General features: G+C 40.0%; 1 protein-coding gene across 1 annotated transcript in view; it reads right to left on the bottom strand.

Annotated features, from left to right (window-relative positions):
• LOC139467508 (DNA-dependent protein kinase catalytic subunit-like) overlaps positions 1–13,209 on the bottom strand; it is a 118,076-nt gene extending 104,867 nt beyond the window's left edge. The window contains exons 1-13 of the mRNA XM_071249045.1: positions 13,065–13,209; positions 10,994–11,070; positions 9,533–9,625; positions 9,024–9,098; positions 7,757–7,868; positions 6,483–6,595; positions 5,126–5,225; positions 4,657–4,808; positions 3,236–3,328; positions 2,589–2,648; positions 2,032–2,127; positions 1,174–1,256; positions 684–768 (exon numbers count right to left, since the gene is read on the bottom strand). Coding sequence (XP_071105146.1) covers positions 684–768; positions 1,174–1,256; positions 2,032–2,127; positions 2,589–2,648; positions 3,236–3,328; positions 4,657–4,808; positions 5,126–5,225; positions 6,483–6,595; positions 7,757–7,868; positions 9,024–9,098; positions 9,533–9,625; positions 10,994–11,070; positions 13,065–13,209 — 1,284 coding nt within the window. The remainder of the gene's footprint in view (positions 1–683; positions 769–1,173; positions 1,257–2,031; positions 2,128–2,588; positions 2,649–3,235; positions 3,329–4,656; positions 4,809–5,125; positions 5,226–6,482; positions 6,596–7,756; positions 7,869–9,023; positions 9,099–9,532; positions 9,626–10,993; positions 11,071–13,064) is intronic.
• Positions 13,210–16,678: the final 3,469 nt, after the last annotated feature.

Raw genomic sequence — 16,678 nt, 5'->3', positions numbered from 1 at the left:
GATCTGTAAGACGTTGATCACTTGAGTGTTGATCCCAAGAATGTTGACCTGTAGATCTTGCACATCAATTACTTCAACGATTCCAGGAATGGCGAGTCTTTGATGAACCAAGACAATCTTTATCTACGGTGAGAGATTGATCCAGGCTGTTTTGTCCTGTAGTAGAAGTACAAACTTGCACGATCGAGCGACCATTGTCCTGTTGAAACTGATGGTGTCATCTTGGGGGCAACTGTGTCCTGTGATGTGACAGTTAGGTCGTTGACAACTTGAACATCAAGTGTAGGAATGGGGGATGATAAGGGATTCTCGGCTGACTGTTGAGGAGTGCTGGGATGGTAGACAACAGGTATAGTGAAAGCTGTGTGGACAAGCTGTCTTTAGACATGACCGTGCAGACCTCCAAGACTGCAGACTGCTCCAGTGTTGATGTGTTAACGGGCACATGGGAATCAGGCAACTGTTTAATTGTGGCCAGAACATCTTCATGGAGTAAATGTTTTAGAAGCTGGAAACTTTGTTCAAGTATGTTCCCAAATAAGGATTTAAAGAAGAAGGAAGGATAAGTTAAAAAAATCTATTGATTTGTGGTCAATTTATGTCATGTTTACATCAAATAAAGCGGAGATAATGACATACAGAATCCTAACAAAGTGTATTGGATGTCCTACACAACCACTCACCTGATCCACCTCCTTCACAATGTATGCCAGGGCCTCCAGGTAGCTGGGAAGGGAGATAATCCTGTCCTCCAGATCTTCAACTTGCCTACAACACACAAACACACAAGGGCTAAACATTTTCAGCTCAAAGCTGATCCAAGAGTATTTTCATACATTTTACATATTATCCACAAGCTTCAAGATACATAAGTTTATAAAAGTCCATATGAAACGTGTGTAAGAATGATTTCATGTGCCCCACAGCATTGAACATGGGAAGACATAAATAGAAATACAGACAGCATGCCCTTCCTTTTTTTTCCCTGCAGCTAATTTTGCAGTTGGGATAATAAATAGATTAATACATGTGTGTCTCATCCAACTGATTTTATTAAATGAACAGCCCAACATGTGTTTTTTTGTTGCATGCCACTAAGCTTGTCTATTGTCTTTTATCGTTTTAACACACATACTGTTATTGCCGTCCATAGTATATTCATGGAAAGTTTACCCCAAGAACTGTTGTTCACACTTGCTGATCATCTCACTGAACATGAACTGGACATCAGACGGGGACAGGAACGACCGACATGGCTGAAGACACAAAGAACTAAAAGACTCATTGGACAAATAATGTAAACTACATATTGTGTGTGTTTATATTGTTTAACACCACACTCATCACTAATTCCGCAATATAGCAGTCACTTGTAAATAATCAAGTCTGGACTTGACAATCCAGTGATTGATATTATGATCAACGATCCACACCATCAGGGTACTCGGACATGTTATCTACCAAGTCACCTGACCCAGCAATCCATTCCGTCACCACTTACGACCAGTAAATAGGTCACTATGGAACCCTGACAGGTCACTTCTCTTGCATAGAGACAAGCCATTCTAATTCAAGGTGTTGAGCATTGAACTGATATTTAGTTTTTCTCTCAACACATTTTTTAACTAGCACAATGTCTTTTCTCAAGTCTTGTTAGAACAAACGTTTGGTGTTATTATTCAAGTCAACAAGCCTGACCCCGCAATCCATTCAGTCGCCTCTTACGACCAATATAGGTCGCCATGGACCAACTCTAACCCAGAATCACCATGGATTACTTCTCTTGCACAGGGGCAAGTAATTGTAATTTAAGGTGTGGAGCATTAAATTAACATTTAGTTCTTCTTTCAACATGTATTTTTAAACTAGCACAATGTCTTTTCTCAAGTCTTGTGAGGGCAAACGTTTGGTGTTATTATTCAATTATGTGAACATTTGAAACTCCCTACTGTGCAAAAATGTTATATAGTAGCAAAGAAGGCCACAAATGAACACAATATCAAACACGACCAGTAGCTCTGACTCACTCACCGCTGCCAACAAGCCATATCCCCTGATTGCCAGGGACACTTCCTTGGAGCCAGACGTGTTATCATTCATGATGTTACGGAACTGTTGGATGAAAAACTGAAAGAAAACGGAGTCATGTGTGATCACAAAAGATATTCCCCTCAAAACTTTCTTTACACATACATTGTGAGTTTTAGAAGATTTGTATAAGTCAGAGTAGCTGTATTTCTCCTGGGCCCCATTCCATATATACCAAGCGATCTAGCACTACAACTGTCATAAATCCATGTATAAGTCCTATGTTGAATACGGGAGGCAACCATGGAATAAGGAAATCTGACAAACACCCAACAACAAGACAGTTCTTTATAAACTGTGCCATAATCTACTTGTGACCTTGGTTTTGACCTGGAATAAAAGCAGTTGACAATTCTCGGATTTATTGTGACAAGAAATAAGTTTGTAGACAAAAGACAACTAGGTGTTCAAGATCAGAAGGAGAAAACAGCTGAATTTTAAAAACTGGTTAAACTCATTAAAAACAAAATAAAATAAAAAGTAAGATGATGAGAATTTACCTTGAAAACAGCTCCTTCTTTCTTCCCCTCCTGGGCACGGACAACCAACATCTCCGCAACCTGAACCAGTCAATACACATGATCAGTGATACTCTACATACCATATTCGATGTAATAAGCGCCCCGCTCTAATAAGCGCCCACAGCGATATTTTCTAATGTATTTGCTCGTGAACAATCCCAATTAGCACCCCTTCCAATTGATCAATGTACAGAAGACTCATTTATTCTCGTATAATACGCACTTGTGTCTTATATGCACCCTTAATTATGGGCAATTAAATTCTGGAAAAAGATATCTGTCGTACATAAACATTTCAGGCTGTCAGCATAAACCACGGAAACTCTGTTTGTTTTTTTTGACAAAATAATATTCTAATAAGAGCACCCTATTTCTAATTTTGAGAGCACCCTGGGCGCTTATTACGTCGAATACGTAAGCTTCAAAGTGTGACCTTTTACGAGTTATAAGTTATGACAATTTGTTATTCCTCCAATTTCTTATAAAAATGTTGGTGGTCACCATTGCGTCAGAAAATCAGAAGATTCATGTATCAATTGTTACTTAGGCAGGGACGTGGGATCCTAATCTGCAGATGTTTATCATATATCATACAGACATTCTTGGCTGTATAGTGTTCACAATACCTGTTTGAGGAAAGATTCCATGGCCATCATGCCGAGATGTGCCAACTCTCGATTGTGATGCCGGTTCCAGCTGAGGAACTTCTCATACATTCCCTACAATATCAATACAACAGACATTAGACATTTGTCACTTTGATGATATCTATGAGGATAGGTATTATGCTGCCAAATCTAGACCCAAGAAACACCCCAGCGTTCACAAACAAATAGACCAAGGTCAATCCCTGTATCCCATCCGCTTCGTCATTAAATTGTTATTTATGTACATTAATCCTATCCCCTCAGCTTTGTCATTATATTGTTATCTTTGAACATTAATTCCATGTCTATGTCATCAGCTTCGTCATTATATTGTTATCTTTGAACATTAATTCCATCTCTATGTCATCAGCTTCGTCATTATATTGTTATCTTTGTACATTAATTCCATGTCTATGTCATCAGCTTCGTCATTATATTGTTATCTTTGTACATTAATTCCATGTCTATGTCATCAGCTTCGTCATTATATTGTTATCTTTGTACATTAATTCCATCTCTATGTCATCAGCTTTGTCATTATATTGTTATCTTTGTACATTAATTCCATGTCTATGTCATCAGCTTCGTCATTATATTGTTATCTTTGTACATTAATTCCATCTCTATGTCATCAGCTTTGTCATTATATTGTTATCTTTGTACATTAATTCCATGTCTATGTCATCAGCTTCGTCATTATATTGTTATCTTTGTACATTAATTCCATCTCTATGTCATCAGCTTCGTCATTATATTGTTATCTTTGAACATTAATTCCATGTCTATGTCATCAGCTTCGTCATTATATTGTTATCTTTGAACATTAATTCCATGTCTATGTCATCAGCTTCGTCATTATATTGTTATCTTTGTACATTAATTCCATGTCTATGTCATCAGCTTCGTCATTATATTGTTATCTTTGTACATTAATTCCATCTCTATGTCATCAGCTTCGTCATTATATTGTTATCTTTGTACATTAATTCCATGTCTATGTCATCAGCTTTGTTATGATATTGTTATCTTTGTACATTAATTCCATGTCTATGTCATCAGCTTCGTCATTATGTTGTTATAATTATCTTTGAACATTAATTCCATCTTTATGTCATCAGTTTCATCATTATATTGTTATCTTTGAACATTAATTCCATCTTTATGTCATCAGCTTTGTCATTATGTTGTTAGCTTTGAACATTCATCCCACCTTGTGTTGTGTTAACATCATGACATATATATATATATATAGTACTCAATGCACTTACTAAGCATTCACCTAATGAAGGAGAAAGAAGTAGCTCTGAAACGTTGTTCAAAGAATACAAGAAGTCGCTATACATAAAAAAGTGTCATGTATCCCTGTAGCTCTGTTCGGCAACCCATGTCCCCATCCGTACCTGGTAGTCATCCATGATGAACTGGTTGAACTGGCCACAGTGTTTGCCAAACAGTCGGAGGCCACCTCGGGGTACATCGTATCTGGAAAAGCTGATCCCTGGGTCAATTGCCATCCGGGCATATTTGAAGATTGCATAGCTGTTTTTTGAGCCTGCACAGAAAATATGACTTAAAAAAATCGGGAGGATTTTAGTTATCAAAAGAAAATTAGGGATGTTGAATCTAGATCCAGAAGTAGAGACGGGCATTGCTGCAGTATTTGTGGTGGTTGTAGCAGTAGAAGTGGGGATGGTTGCAGTAGCTGTTTTTCCTGATCATTATCAAAATAGAATTAGGGATGTATAAAGACATATTGTTTTGAAATGAACTTCGTCACGATATGGCTGAAATATTGCCGATGTGACGTTAAATTTCACTCACTCACTCAATTGAAATGAACTCCTTTTTTAAGATTGGTTGTCTTCCTACCTTCCTCAGCCGACTGTGTAAAGTTAACAAGATAGGCTGTCAGTCCCTCCAAACACCCAGCTATAACTGTTAATTCTGGTTTGCGGGTCTTCGACTCCATCTGGAATAAACACAATTAATCATAACTTGGGGAGGCTGTAGTTGTAGAAGTGGTAGTTGTAGTAGCACCAGAAGTAGTTGTGGTGGTTGTTGTACTTGTAGCACAAGCAGTTGTAGTGGTTGTAGTAGTAGTTGTTGGGGATGTAGAAGTAGTAGTCACAAACAGTCCAACCTGTCACAATGGACAAGATGACTCCTCGGCTTTCAAAGCATTCACATACAACCCAAGCTTTCACACTGTTACAGTAGGCCAGGTACAAACCACTGCTTTCAAGGCTTTCACATACAGTCATAGCTTTCACACTGTTACAGTAGGCCAGGTACAAACCACTGCTTTCAAGGCTTTCACATACAGTCATAGCTTTCACATTGTTACAGTAGGCCAGGTACAAACCACTGCTTTCAAGGCATTCACATACAGTCATAGCTTTCACATTGTTACAGTAGGCCAGGTACAAACCACTGCTTTCAAGGCATTCACATACAGTCATAGCTTTCACATTGTTACAGTAGGCCAGGTACAAACCACTGCTTTCAAGGCATTCACAAACAGTCATAGCTTTCACATTGTTACAGTAGGCCAGGTACAAACCACTGCTTTCAAGGCTTTCACATACAGTCATAGCTTTCACATTGTTACAGTAGGCCAGGTACAAACCACTGCTTTCAAGGCATTCACATACAGTCATAGCTTTCACATTGTTACAGTAGGCCAGGTACAAACCACTGCTTTCAAGGCTTTCACATACAGTCATAGCTTTCACATTGTTACAGTAGGCCAGGTACAAACCACTGCTTTCAAGGCATTCACATACAGTCATAGCTTTCACATTGTTACAGTAGGCCAGGTACAAACCACTGCTTTCAAGGCATTCACATACAGTCATAGCTTTCACATTGTTACAGTAGGCCAGGTACAAACCACTGCTTTCAAGGCATTCACATACAGTCATAGCTTTCACATTGTTACAGTAGGCCAGGTACAAACCACTGCTTTCAAGGCATTCACATACAGTCATAGCTTTCACACTATTACAGTAGGCCAGGTACAAACCACTGCTTTCAAGGCATTCACATACAGTCATAGCTTTCACATTGTTACAGTAGGCCAGGTCCAAACCACTGCTTTCAAGGCTTTCACATACAGTCATAGCTTTCACACTATTACAGTAGGCCAGGTACAAACCACTGCTTTCAAGGCATTCACATACTCACATAGTCATAGCCTTCACATTGTTACAATGGACAAGATACAAACCTCAGCCTTCAGGGCATTCACATACAGTCCAACCAATCTCTCCGAGTAGTCCGCCATCAGTTCCGGGTACACCTCAGATATCACTCCCAGGAGCTGGTATACATTGGCCTTCACTGAAAATGTCACGACAGGATTAGCAGCTGGTAAAGGATCAACGGATCCTGTCGGGTTCAACGCTGCTTTCTACAGTATTCCAGTGTGTCAGAATAGCGTGGGAGGAACGCATAAAAAGTCATGTAGGTCCCAGATATTTACCACTTTAGTGAAACCCACGTGCACGAGTATCGTGCTGACAAACATAATCGAGGTGAACCAGAATTCAAGCCAACATTCATAGGTTTCTGGCAACAATCATAGGTTTCCCCAGGACCAATACTTCACAAGGACCTAATCTTCCTTATGGCTGACACTTCCCTTGGATCTATACTTTCCCAGGACCTATTCTTCTCCAGGATCAATACTTTTCCAGGACCTATTCTATTCCAGGACCAATACTGCCCCAGAATCTATTCTTCCCAGGACCTATTCTTCCCTATGACTTATACTTCCCTTGGATCTATACTTCGCCAGGACCTATTCTTCCCAGGACCTATTCTTCCCTATGACTTATACTTCCCTTGGATCTATACTTCGCCAGGACCTATTCTTCCCAGGACCTATTCTTCCCTGAGATCAATACTTTCCAAGGACCTATTCTTCCCTATGACTTATACTTCCCTTGGATCTATACTTCGCCAGGACCTATTCTTCCCAGGACCTATTCTTCCCTATGACTTATACTTCCCTTGGATCTATACTTCGCCAGGACCTATTCTTCCCAGGACCTATTCTTCCCTATGACTTATACTTCCCTTGGATCTATACTTCGCCAGGACCTATTCTTCCCAGGACCTATTCTTCCCTATGACTTATACTTCCCTTGGATCTATACTTCGCCAGGACCTATTCTTCCCAGGACCTATTCTTCCCTATGACTTATACTTCCCTTGGATCTATACTTTGCCAGGACCTATTCTTCCCAGGACCTATTCTTCCCTGAGATCAATACTTTCCAAGGACCTATTCTTCCCCAGGACCTATTCTTCCCCAGGACCAATACTTCCCCAGGACAATACTTCCCCAGGACCAATACTTCCCCAGAACAATACTTCCCCAGGACAAAACTTACCCAGGACCAGGACTTTTCACCTTTGACCTGGAATCCTATTCAAAGTGTAATTTATGTGAATTAAAGAATACCTCATGTGGCTTATGTTTCAAGGCTCTCCCCTCACCTGATGCCTGTAGTTTACTGGAGCTCTTGGTCAGTTCCAGGAAGAGCTTCTCTGTGAGCTTGCTGACCTTCAGCTGGTCCCCCATCGCTGACCCTGCACTCACCTCCAGGAGCTGGCAGCAGGATCAAGGTCAAACTTTATATTATTAAAAACCAATATTTTTAATTAAATAAAATTACAAAGAGAAAGTAATATACCATATTAACCAATCATAAAGCCTTATATTATATCCAGTATCAGAAATACCTCAGCACATGGCTAGTAATTATTTCTAAGTGGTATAGATACATGAATGTGGAAGGTGCCTTCTCGAGGGCTAGATCAACAAGACAGAAACCTAAATACATTTGATATTGTATAAGTTAACATTGTAAGGTTCTTATGATTCACTACACACTGTATCAGTGGAACTTTGTCCCAACAACGATTACAATCCCCATGTGTCCAACATCCACTACACAAGGAGCCCATAAACATGATAAAGAACTTGTTCGTGTCATAGTGAATGTTCTTATCTTTTCTTACATGTAAATAGCTTTTTACTGGTCAGTGTAGTTTTGACAAATTTCCAAGTAACCTGCTACAGCAGTGTACAATTTGAAAAAAAAATTACCCCATCAACTTCAGGCTAGTAACACTATATAATCTTGATTACAGTGAAAGATGAGGTGAGGTAAAATTGGGTTTAACGTCGCGTCCAAGATTATTGCACTTATATAGTGTTATATTTGTGTGTGTGTGGCTGCTTGTATTAGTCTGGGCTGATGCCGATTTATAGTGCTAGCTCACTGAGATACCATGCCGCAGTTTAATATGGATACCCGACTTAGACAAAATACACTGACTCTGAGCCGATCAGTACTTGTTTTAGCCCCTTAATGCCAAGCGCCAGACAGGGTAACAACAAGTACCATCTTTTAACATCTTTTGGTATGACGCGGCTGGGGATTAACAGTGAAAGACATCACATAATTGATTATTGAGTTGTGACTTTCTAATCAGAAACACACCACTGCTGTTTCTTAATTTACTGCCGACACTGTCAGAAAAAGGCTCACAAAAGGGTTGGATGAATTCCTAGACAGAAAAAGCATAAAAGGTGGAACAGAAATCAATATCTTAGACTAAACAGTTAATTTTTTCAATTTGTGCAAACAATTTTTTTATATATTCTTCACATTATTTTCACTTATCATTTTTCAGGAATGAAGTGTAATTACTTTAATGATGATTATTAACATGATTAGGTATGAATGGCTCCACCTACCTTAATAAGCACAGGAATTGCTGCATTCTTAACTTTAGCAAACCTATCTCTCATAAACAATGAGAAACTGATTTCCTGAGGAAAAAAACAAGTCACAAATCAAATCAGGAATCAGAATGGATTAATACATCAGCAAAATCTACGGTGTTCTGAATGTCTAGGTGTGTTCAATACTTCATTGTTCAGTTACAGAACTCAACTAGAACATCAAAACAACAGATCAGTGTTAGACTGTAAGGATGGATTGGAATCCTCAGTGTGTAACAGTGTCCTACAGTATTCAAATTAAGGGACCCCTTCATCTTTATTCCATATCAGGGTATTAATGATAATCATCAGTAAAATCAAATTGTTCACAAACATTTTTTATAATATTTGGAAACAATATATCTGTCTCCTATTATTAAATTTAAATGAACAAGATAAAACACAACTATTCATATTTCAGCATTTGCATATTTGAAGGGGGCCTTCACCTGTTTTCTGGCAAGGGTGTGTGAGTTACTCACTTTGATATCCACGGCATAATCAAGGATCTTCTTCCCAATCTTCTCTGTGAAGCCTGCCAGCAAGTCTAGCAGTTGTGCCTTGCATCCCTGGAACTGAACACGCGTGTAAAGTGAATGACAGATAACAAACCCACAGCGTGAGGTGATGCATTCAAGGTTATTGCACTATATTGCAAGATGCATGCATGCTTGCTTGCGTGGAAGCATGTGGCTGCTTGTACTAGGCAGGACTACTGCCGGTCACAATACATGCCACAAGCTTACACCTGCACAATCCAAAAGCTGTTTTCTACCAATTTTGAATTTGTTTTAATTCTTTTACAATGTCACATTAAAACATGTCGGTAAGATAAATTCATTGTAGCAGGATCACTCGGGTGTACATGGGATTTTATGCGTCTCCCCTCCACCTCTTGGATGCATAAAGCCAAATACAGGATGCATAAAACCCCATGTACCCCGAGTGATCCTGCTACAACTTACAGTGTAACAATAAACTAACATGCATAAGTTCCAAGGCCATGTGAGCAGGGTGAGGGTCAAAAACAAAATATGTGAAAATATATATTTGATGGGTTTTTTTAAATACTACATACTTGTCACGTCTACTGCATATTGCATTTCACAATCATGCATTCAAAATGAACAAGGTATGAGAAAACTTGACACACAAAATCAGAAGTCTGTGAACATGTTCAGAAACACCATTGTTGGCATCATAAACACAAAAATCATCTTCATAAACCAAAAGGCTGCAGGGGAGAAGTTAAATGGTCATACCTCCTTACCCAAAAGTCAAACTATGCCTAACAATGAATCTGATGGTTTTTCACATACCACATACTTAATGCATATAAAATTTCATGCAAAATGGCTGAGTTATCATCAGTATCATTGTAATGGGCAAAAATGGCACATTAACAATCAGAATAATCATAAACAATCAATCACTCAATTTAATTATTTACCATTGTTGGAACAATTCCATTCCAAGTTCCAGCTCATGGACTTTATGGTTTCAAGATGTCAAAAATAAAGACATTCAGACCAGCTAAAGAGTGGAGAGTGAGTTGGTTTTAACACCGCTTTTAACAGTATTCCAGTTATATCACAGCGTGTCAGCTTAATGTGGGAGGAAAGCCCCAAGCGATGCAGGTCTCAGACGTTTACCACTTCGGTGAAACCCACGAGCACAGGTATGGTGCTGACAAACATAGAAAGATAATCGGGGAGAACCGGGATTCGAACCCACAATCATAGATTTCTGGCATGCCCAAGGGACGCAACTCTGCACAGCAATTCGCTGCGCCTTAGATGACTGGGCCGACCGTGCCAGTGACCAGCTGAAGAAATGAGTACTGAGGTTATTAGCATAGGTCTATTTTAATTGTCATTCTAGCAGTGAGTGTATCATATACATATATTTTTAAAAATGTCACACTTATAAACAGTTCAGCCTACCTCTTCAGCAGTGATGATTTTCTGCAAAAACTTGACCACTCCAATTTCCTTGTCAAATAGCACAGAGCAACAGTAGTCTGAGGATGGAAGATACATGCATTAATAAACTTCATCAAGAACTGTAAATGGGGATTATTGCTAAAGTTAAATTGTTTAGTAAAACACAAGTTTAGAGGGACCATCAATGTTTGAGCAAATGGGCAGAGCTTGCAAGTTTGTATTAAATCATTCAAAACCCAATTCAGTTATCTGTAAACTCAAATTTTAAGATGCAAATTTATCTAGCTGTTGATGAATACTCGGATATAATATCTCAGCTCCAAACATGGCACAACATTCCACACTGAAGCATACTTTCTCTTCAAATGATGGTGATTGACGTGGAGTTTATTCAGTTTTACCACTTCTAACAATATTCAATTTATTGTAATACCATAGTCATACCACACATATTTTAAACAGAATACCATCAAAACCTAGCAACTTCAGATAGCACATGCATTTTACATATGTTAGGCCATCGGTACCACCAATAAGTTGATAAAAATAGCCTGCTTCCAAATATTCAACATCAAGAATGTCAATACCAAATGCACGACATGCATGAGATAGCTGCAGCTGATTTGGGCAAGACATTGTTTCTGAAAAAGAGCAGGTTTGGAGTTAGTTATTGGGGCTGATACAGGGTTATTCTCGACAGGTACATACTATCATGCAGCCTGCTTCTTCTCCTGCCTATCAAAATGTACCATAATCACTGAAAATTATTACTGTTGTAAGGGGGCACAGGTGGCCCAATCATCTAAGGTGCCGCGATTCGCTGTGCAGAGTTGCGTCCCTTGGGCACGCCAGAAACCTATGGTTGTGGGTTCGAATCCCGGTTCGCCCCGATTATGTTTCTAGGTTTGTCAGCACCATACCCGTGCTCGTTGGTTTCACCGAAGTGGTAAACGTCTTAAACCTGCATCAATTTCGGGCCTTCCTCCCACATTAAGCTGACACGCCGTGATATAAGCGGCGTTAAACCCAACTCACATACTCACTCACTATTACTGTTGTACCCTGGGACCAGTTCCACAAAGCAGTCAACGTTAATGTATGGGAGTTACAACCATTTCAGCACTAGGATTACTTAGCAGAATGAGGCCTTGCTTTCCTGCTATTGTGAGTCTCACTTCAAGGCCTCCAGAGTGATTCGAGCAGCCAACAAGCCATCCACACAAGGAAACAAAGTCATTCAAACTGGAACTGAATATGCAAAGACACAATTCTAATAACTGACTATACACATATACCTTTTGCCCTATGGTATAATCAAATGACATTATTCGTGGGTAAAAGCTGAAATGGCATCTTAGCAAAAACGGAACCTTGCCCAGGTCAAAGCACTACTATTGCAATGAGAAAACAGTAAGTTATGTTTTTTATCAATTTGTTCAGGCTGATCTAGGAGGGCCCATTCTGAGCCTAATTGAGGAAGCCATCAACTTCCAAGGAGGATGAAATCTTTGAAGTGTCACAGGGGTTCAAAGATGGGGATCTCTCCTTTCCACAGATGCTGACCAAGTATAGATGAAATGTGCTGTGACATGACATGAGCGAAATGACAAATGACTTTAGTAGTGGTGTGACAATGATAGAAATATGGTGACAATGACAGATATATGTTACCAATGAATAAAGCATATACCATAGTATACAGCATAAAATGTTCTTATCGTCATTATGAATATAAGATGTCATATCCGTTTGACCCTCTGAAGCCGTTTAGTAGCGTCAGTGGGGATTTGTCAGGTAGCTATCTAGAGAATTAGCCTGCAACCTCGGGGTATCGCGGTACTTGTTAACCGTGAATGTTCATAAACGACTAAAGCTATATACAATGAACTTACGAAGAGGCGATAATGCATATGAATGAAATGTCAAAGCACTGATTGATGGTCATAACCAAAATGACAACACGAACATGATTGACGACAATCGGTTGACGATCGAAAACAGGACAGTCTACACCGGCGACAATAACAACCATTCAAACATTGCATGCATTTCCAACTGACACGCGTCTTACCGACGTCCTTTTCGGATAATTCGTTCAAGCATATTTGTATGACATCGCCAACAACAGTGTCAATCTGTTCTTTGGCTCTGCCGCCGGAGTCTCGATAAAGATCATGCAGCGATCGCAAACTGTCTTCCAATAAGTTCGCCGCCATTTTCTTTGTAACATGTCATGTGACCATTCAAAGGGACATAAGCAAAGGAGCGTTCTTTCCATCCACAAACGTTTTGAAAAATATCCATGTTTTTTGTTTGTTTTGGGGGTTTTTTTTTGCTTAACGCCGCACTCAGCAATATTCCAGCTATATGACGGGGGTCTGTAAACAGTCGAATCTGGACCAGACAATCCAGTGATTGATATAAGCAAATGGGATACGATGACATACATGCATCAACCAAGTCAGCGAGCCTGACCATCCGATCCCGTTAATCTGAAAAATATCTAACGAAATATATGTATATATATATGTTTCTCAAGGAAGATAAAAATATATATAAAAACTACTTATTTTGAAATTAACTCACCCTCTACAACAATGCTTTCAAATTATTGATGAAGGAAAGCATAAACTTATCAATTGTTAATTCTCGCTAAAGCAAATCCCCAAAATTCAATTAAAATCACCGTGTAACTTCCAATTAGGGGATTTTACCCCCAAAAATGCTGCAGAACTGTGAATGAAGTTACAGACTGAGTATTTCGTTCATAGATTATTTAAGAATTGACCTTCACTTTGTGTGAGTTCATTGGAGTATGAACCTTCATAGAGTGAGGGCCAAACTGTATAAACGTCGGAGCTTGCGACGACGTTCATACAATGTTTGGCCCTCACTCTATGAAGGTTCATAGTTGTTTGTAAAGGTCCAGCGTAAAACGATACTCACTCTCTCTGTTAATGTCGTCGAAATAAAGTTGAAAATGCTCAGTCTCTTATTCAAGATGAAGAACCTTAAAGCTTTAATCATTTTAATAGTCTTCTATTGACATTCACTACTGCATCTGTTTTAGTTCTCTATGGATGGCATTGGATTCCATACTGGACATGCAGGCGTCTGTTTTGGTAAAAGCGCTTCAGATTTCGGCAGGGTTCATATATTTTATTGAAACGCCAATATACAGAGGAAATATCTTTTAAGGTAACTGAGCTGATAGTTAATCTTCTCTTTGTCCACCTAACTTCAGGTAAGTCCGCGTGGCGATTCCGGGTCAGTTCCTCGCCAGTATATACTTGTAATGGCTGACTAAAATGGGAAGAGGCAGTCAGTCTCACTGGTTCACATGCCGCCGTTAAGTAAGTGCAAATAATGCTGATTGTCACTAAACAGAGACCATATACCGTTACATGGTCTCTGCACTAACTCACTAACTCACTCACTCACGTTCGCACTCACTCACTCACTCACTCACTCACTCACCCATCCACCATCTTCCCGAGGCAAGGGAGCCAACTGTCTATAAAAGCTCAGTTTCAAGCCAGGTTGGAATTTTCGGGCTCAACTGTAGCGCCGCCAGAGTTATGGAATTTCTATGTACGTCCTTCTGACCAATCAGATTCCACCTCTGATGTGAGCACCTTGATTAAAAGCATGAAAAGATTTGAAAAATATGCGTTGACGTCGAGCTGGCCGGCGACAGGCTTTGCAAATCCTGCAGGCTGCAGTCGACCGAAATCTGCACGGCAGTTAACGAACCGGATGTCGATTTTGTTACGAGAATTTGATAAGACTAGTATGTATAGACTCCTCAGTCCAGCCAAGATATAACTCCATAATTCCAGACCAGTTCGGCAAGGGTGGATACTTGACTTTTGAACTCAGTTAACTCCCTTGCCTCCGGAAGATGCCCATCCACTCACCCACTCACCCACCCACCCACTCACTCAAGCCTTCAAGTAGTGGTTTGTGTGTGTCCCTGGGGTATCTCAGAAACCAATGCTTGTGGTTCGAATCCCGGTTAGTCCTGATTGTGTTCAAGATTTGTGAGCATCATTTCGTCAGTGTTTGGCCAAAGTGGTAAACGTCATAGAACGGTGTCACTTCGAACTTTTCCCTACATCCAGTTGACATGGATGAAATACTGATTAAAACGGCGTTAAACCCAATTCACGCACTCACAATATACAGGTTATACATAATGAGGTCAAACAATTTTTAAACTGTAGTTGAAATAAAAGCCAGTGCTTTAATACACGATACAACATACCTTCATCGGTGGTTACAGCGGCCTTCTGATCTACAATATTCCGATAAGCGCAACTTGGTCTCAACTATGCTTCATAAAGGAATTAAAGGGCAGAATACATATCACTCCGCGGTTGCCAGTACATGTAACTGATGTAACGTGATCAACGTGTATGGATGAAAATAAAGCTGCTATTTCACTGCAGTCTCATTAATATGATGATATACATCAGATCTTTGTTCTCGCTACCGCTAAACTAAGAACTGAGGACTTCCCGCTGTGGGTCATGTCAGAACGACCTATGCTTTTCACTGGGGCGACACAATGACTCGCGATGCGAACATAGCATACCTGGAAGCGCTCGTAAAAACTCAGCAGCAGCACTTCACACAAGTCAATATCTTTCGATAAAATCCTTCATAGTGAGTGAGTGAGTATGGCTTTACACCGCTTTTAGCAATATTCCAGCAATATCACGGCGGGGGACACCAGAAATGGGCTTCACATAATGTACCCATGTCGGGAATCGAACCCGGGTCTTCGGCGTGACGAACGACCTCTTTAACCACTAGGCTACCAGACCGCCCCCAAAATCCTTAATAAACTCTATAATAGACTGATAGTAAATTTTAACCAGGACACCAACACCTCAAAACGACCCATGAAGATCCGGGGTAGAATAGGTCTTCAGCAAACCATGCTTGTCGTAAAAGGCAACTATGCTTGTCGTAAGAGGCGACTAACGGGATCGGTTGGTCAGGCTCGCTGACTTGGTTGATGCATGTCAACGTATCCCAATTGTGTGGATCGATGCTCATGATGCCAATCACTGGATTGTCTTGTCCAGACTCGATTATTTACAGACCGCCGTCATATAGCTGGAATATTGCTTAGCGCGGCGTTAAACAACAGCAACAAACAATCAAATGCACCAAGAGACAGATGAAATGGCATTTGCTTTCATTTTTGACAAACTGTCCTGAACCTCTGAAGATAGATATGTATATATATCTATGGTCATCAGTACTCATCAGGTTTAGTGACAAATGTCCTATGGAGCAAAGATGAAGTTCTTTCCTAAAGTCTGTTATGTGGGATAGTGGTGTTCAAAGTTGAAAAATCATATGTCATGACAGAATTGAACTTGGTTCTGTTCTGAGATTGCAAAAGTTCAAGCAAATCCTTGGAGTTTTTGAGAATCGATGTGGACCACAGGAGTCCGTATCTAAAAAGAGACACCCTCATGCATATTCATGACCTCGCGTGTGGGAGATGGTCATGAATATGCATGAGGGCGTCTATTTTTAGATACGGACTCCTGTGCGTGGACCTATCTCAAATACATGTACTTTCTGTGAATATAAAGAAAGCTCTTCCTTGATGTGACTCTTTGAGACAGTGACTTGGTGGAACATCTGGTGGACCCAGCAACGCGTCTCTCT

The sequence above is a fragment of the Haliotis cracherodii genome, unplaced genomic scaffold (assembly GCF_022045235.1).
Source record: "Haliotis cracherodii isolate W230 unplaced genomic scaffold, xgHalCrac1.p SCAF_2, whole genome shotgun sequence".
Lineage (NCBI taxonomy): Eukaryota > Metazoa > Mollusca > Gastropoda > Lepetellida > Haliotidae > Haliotis > Haliotis cracherodii.
The sequence above is the reverse complement of the archived record's forward strand: the minus strand, read 5'-3'. Positions and strand labels throughout refer to the sequence as shown.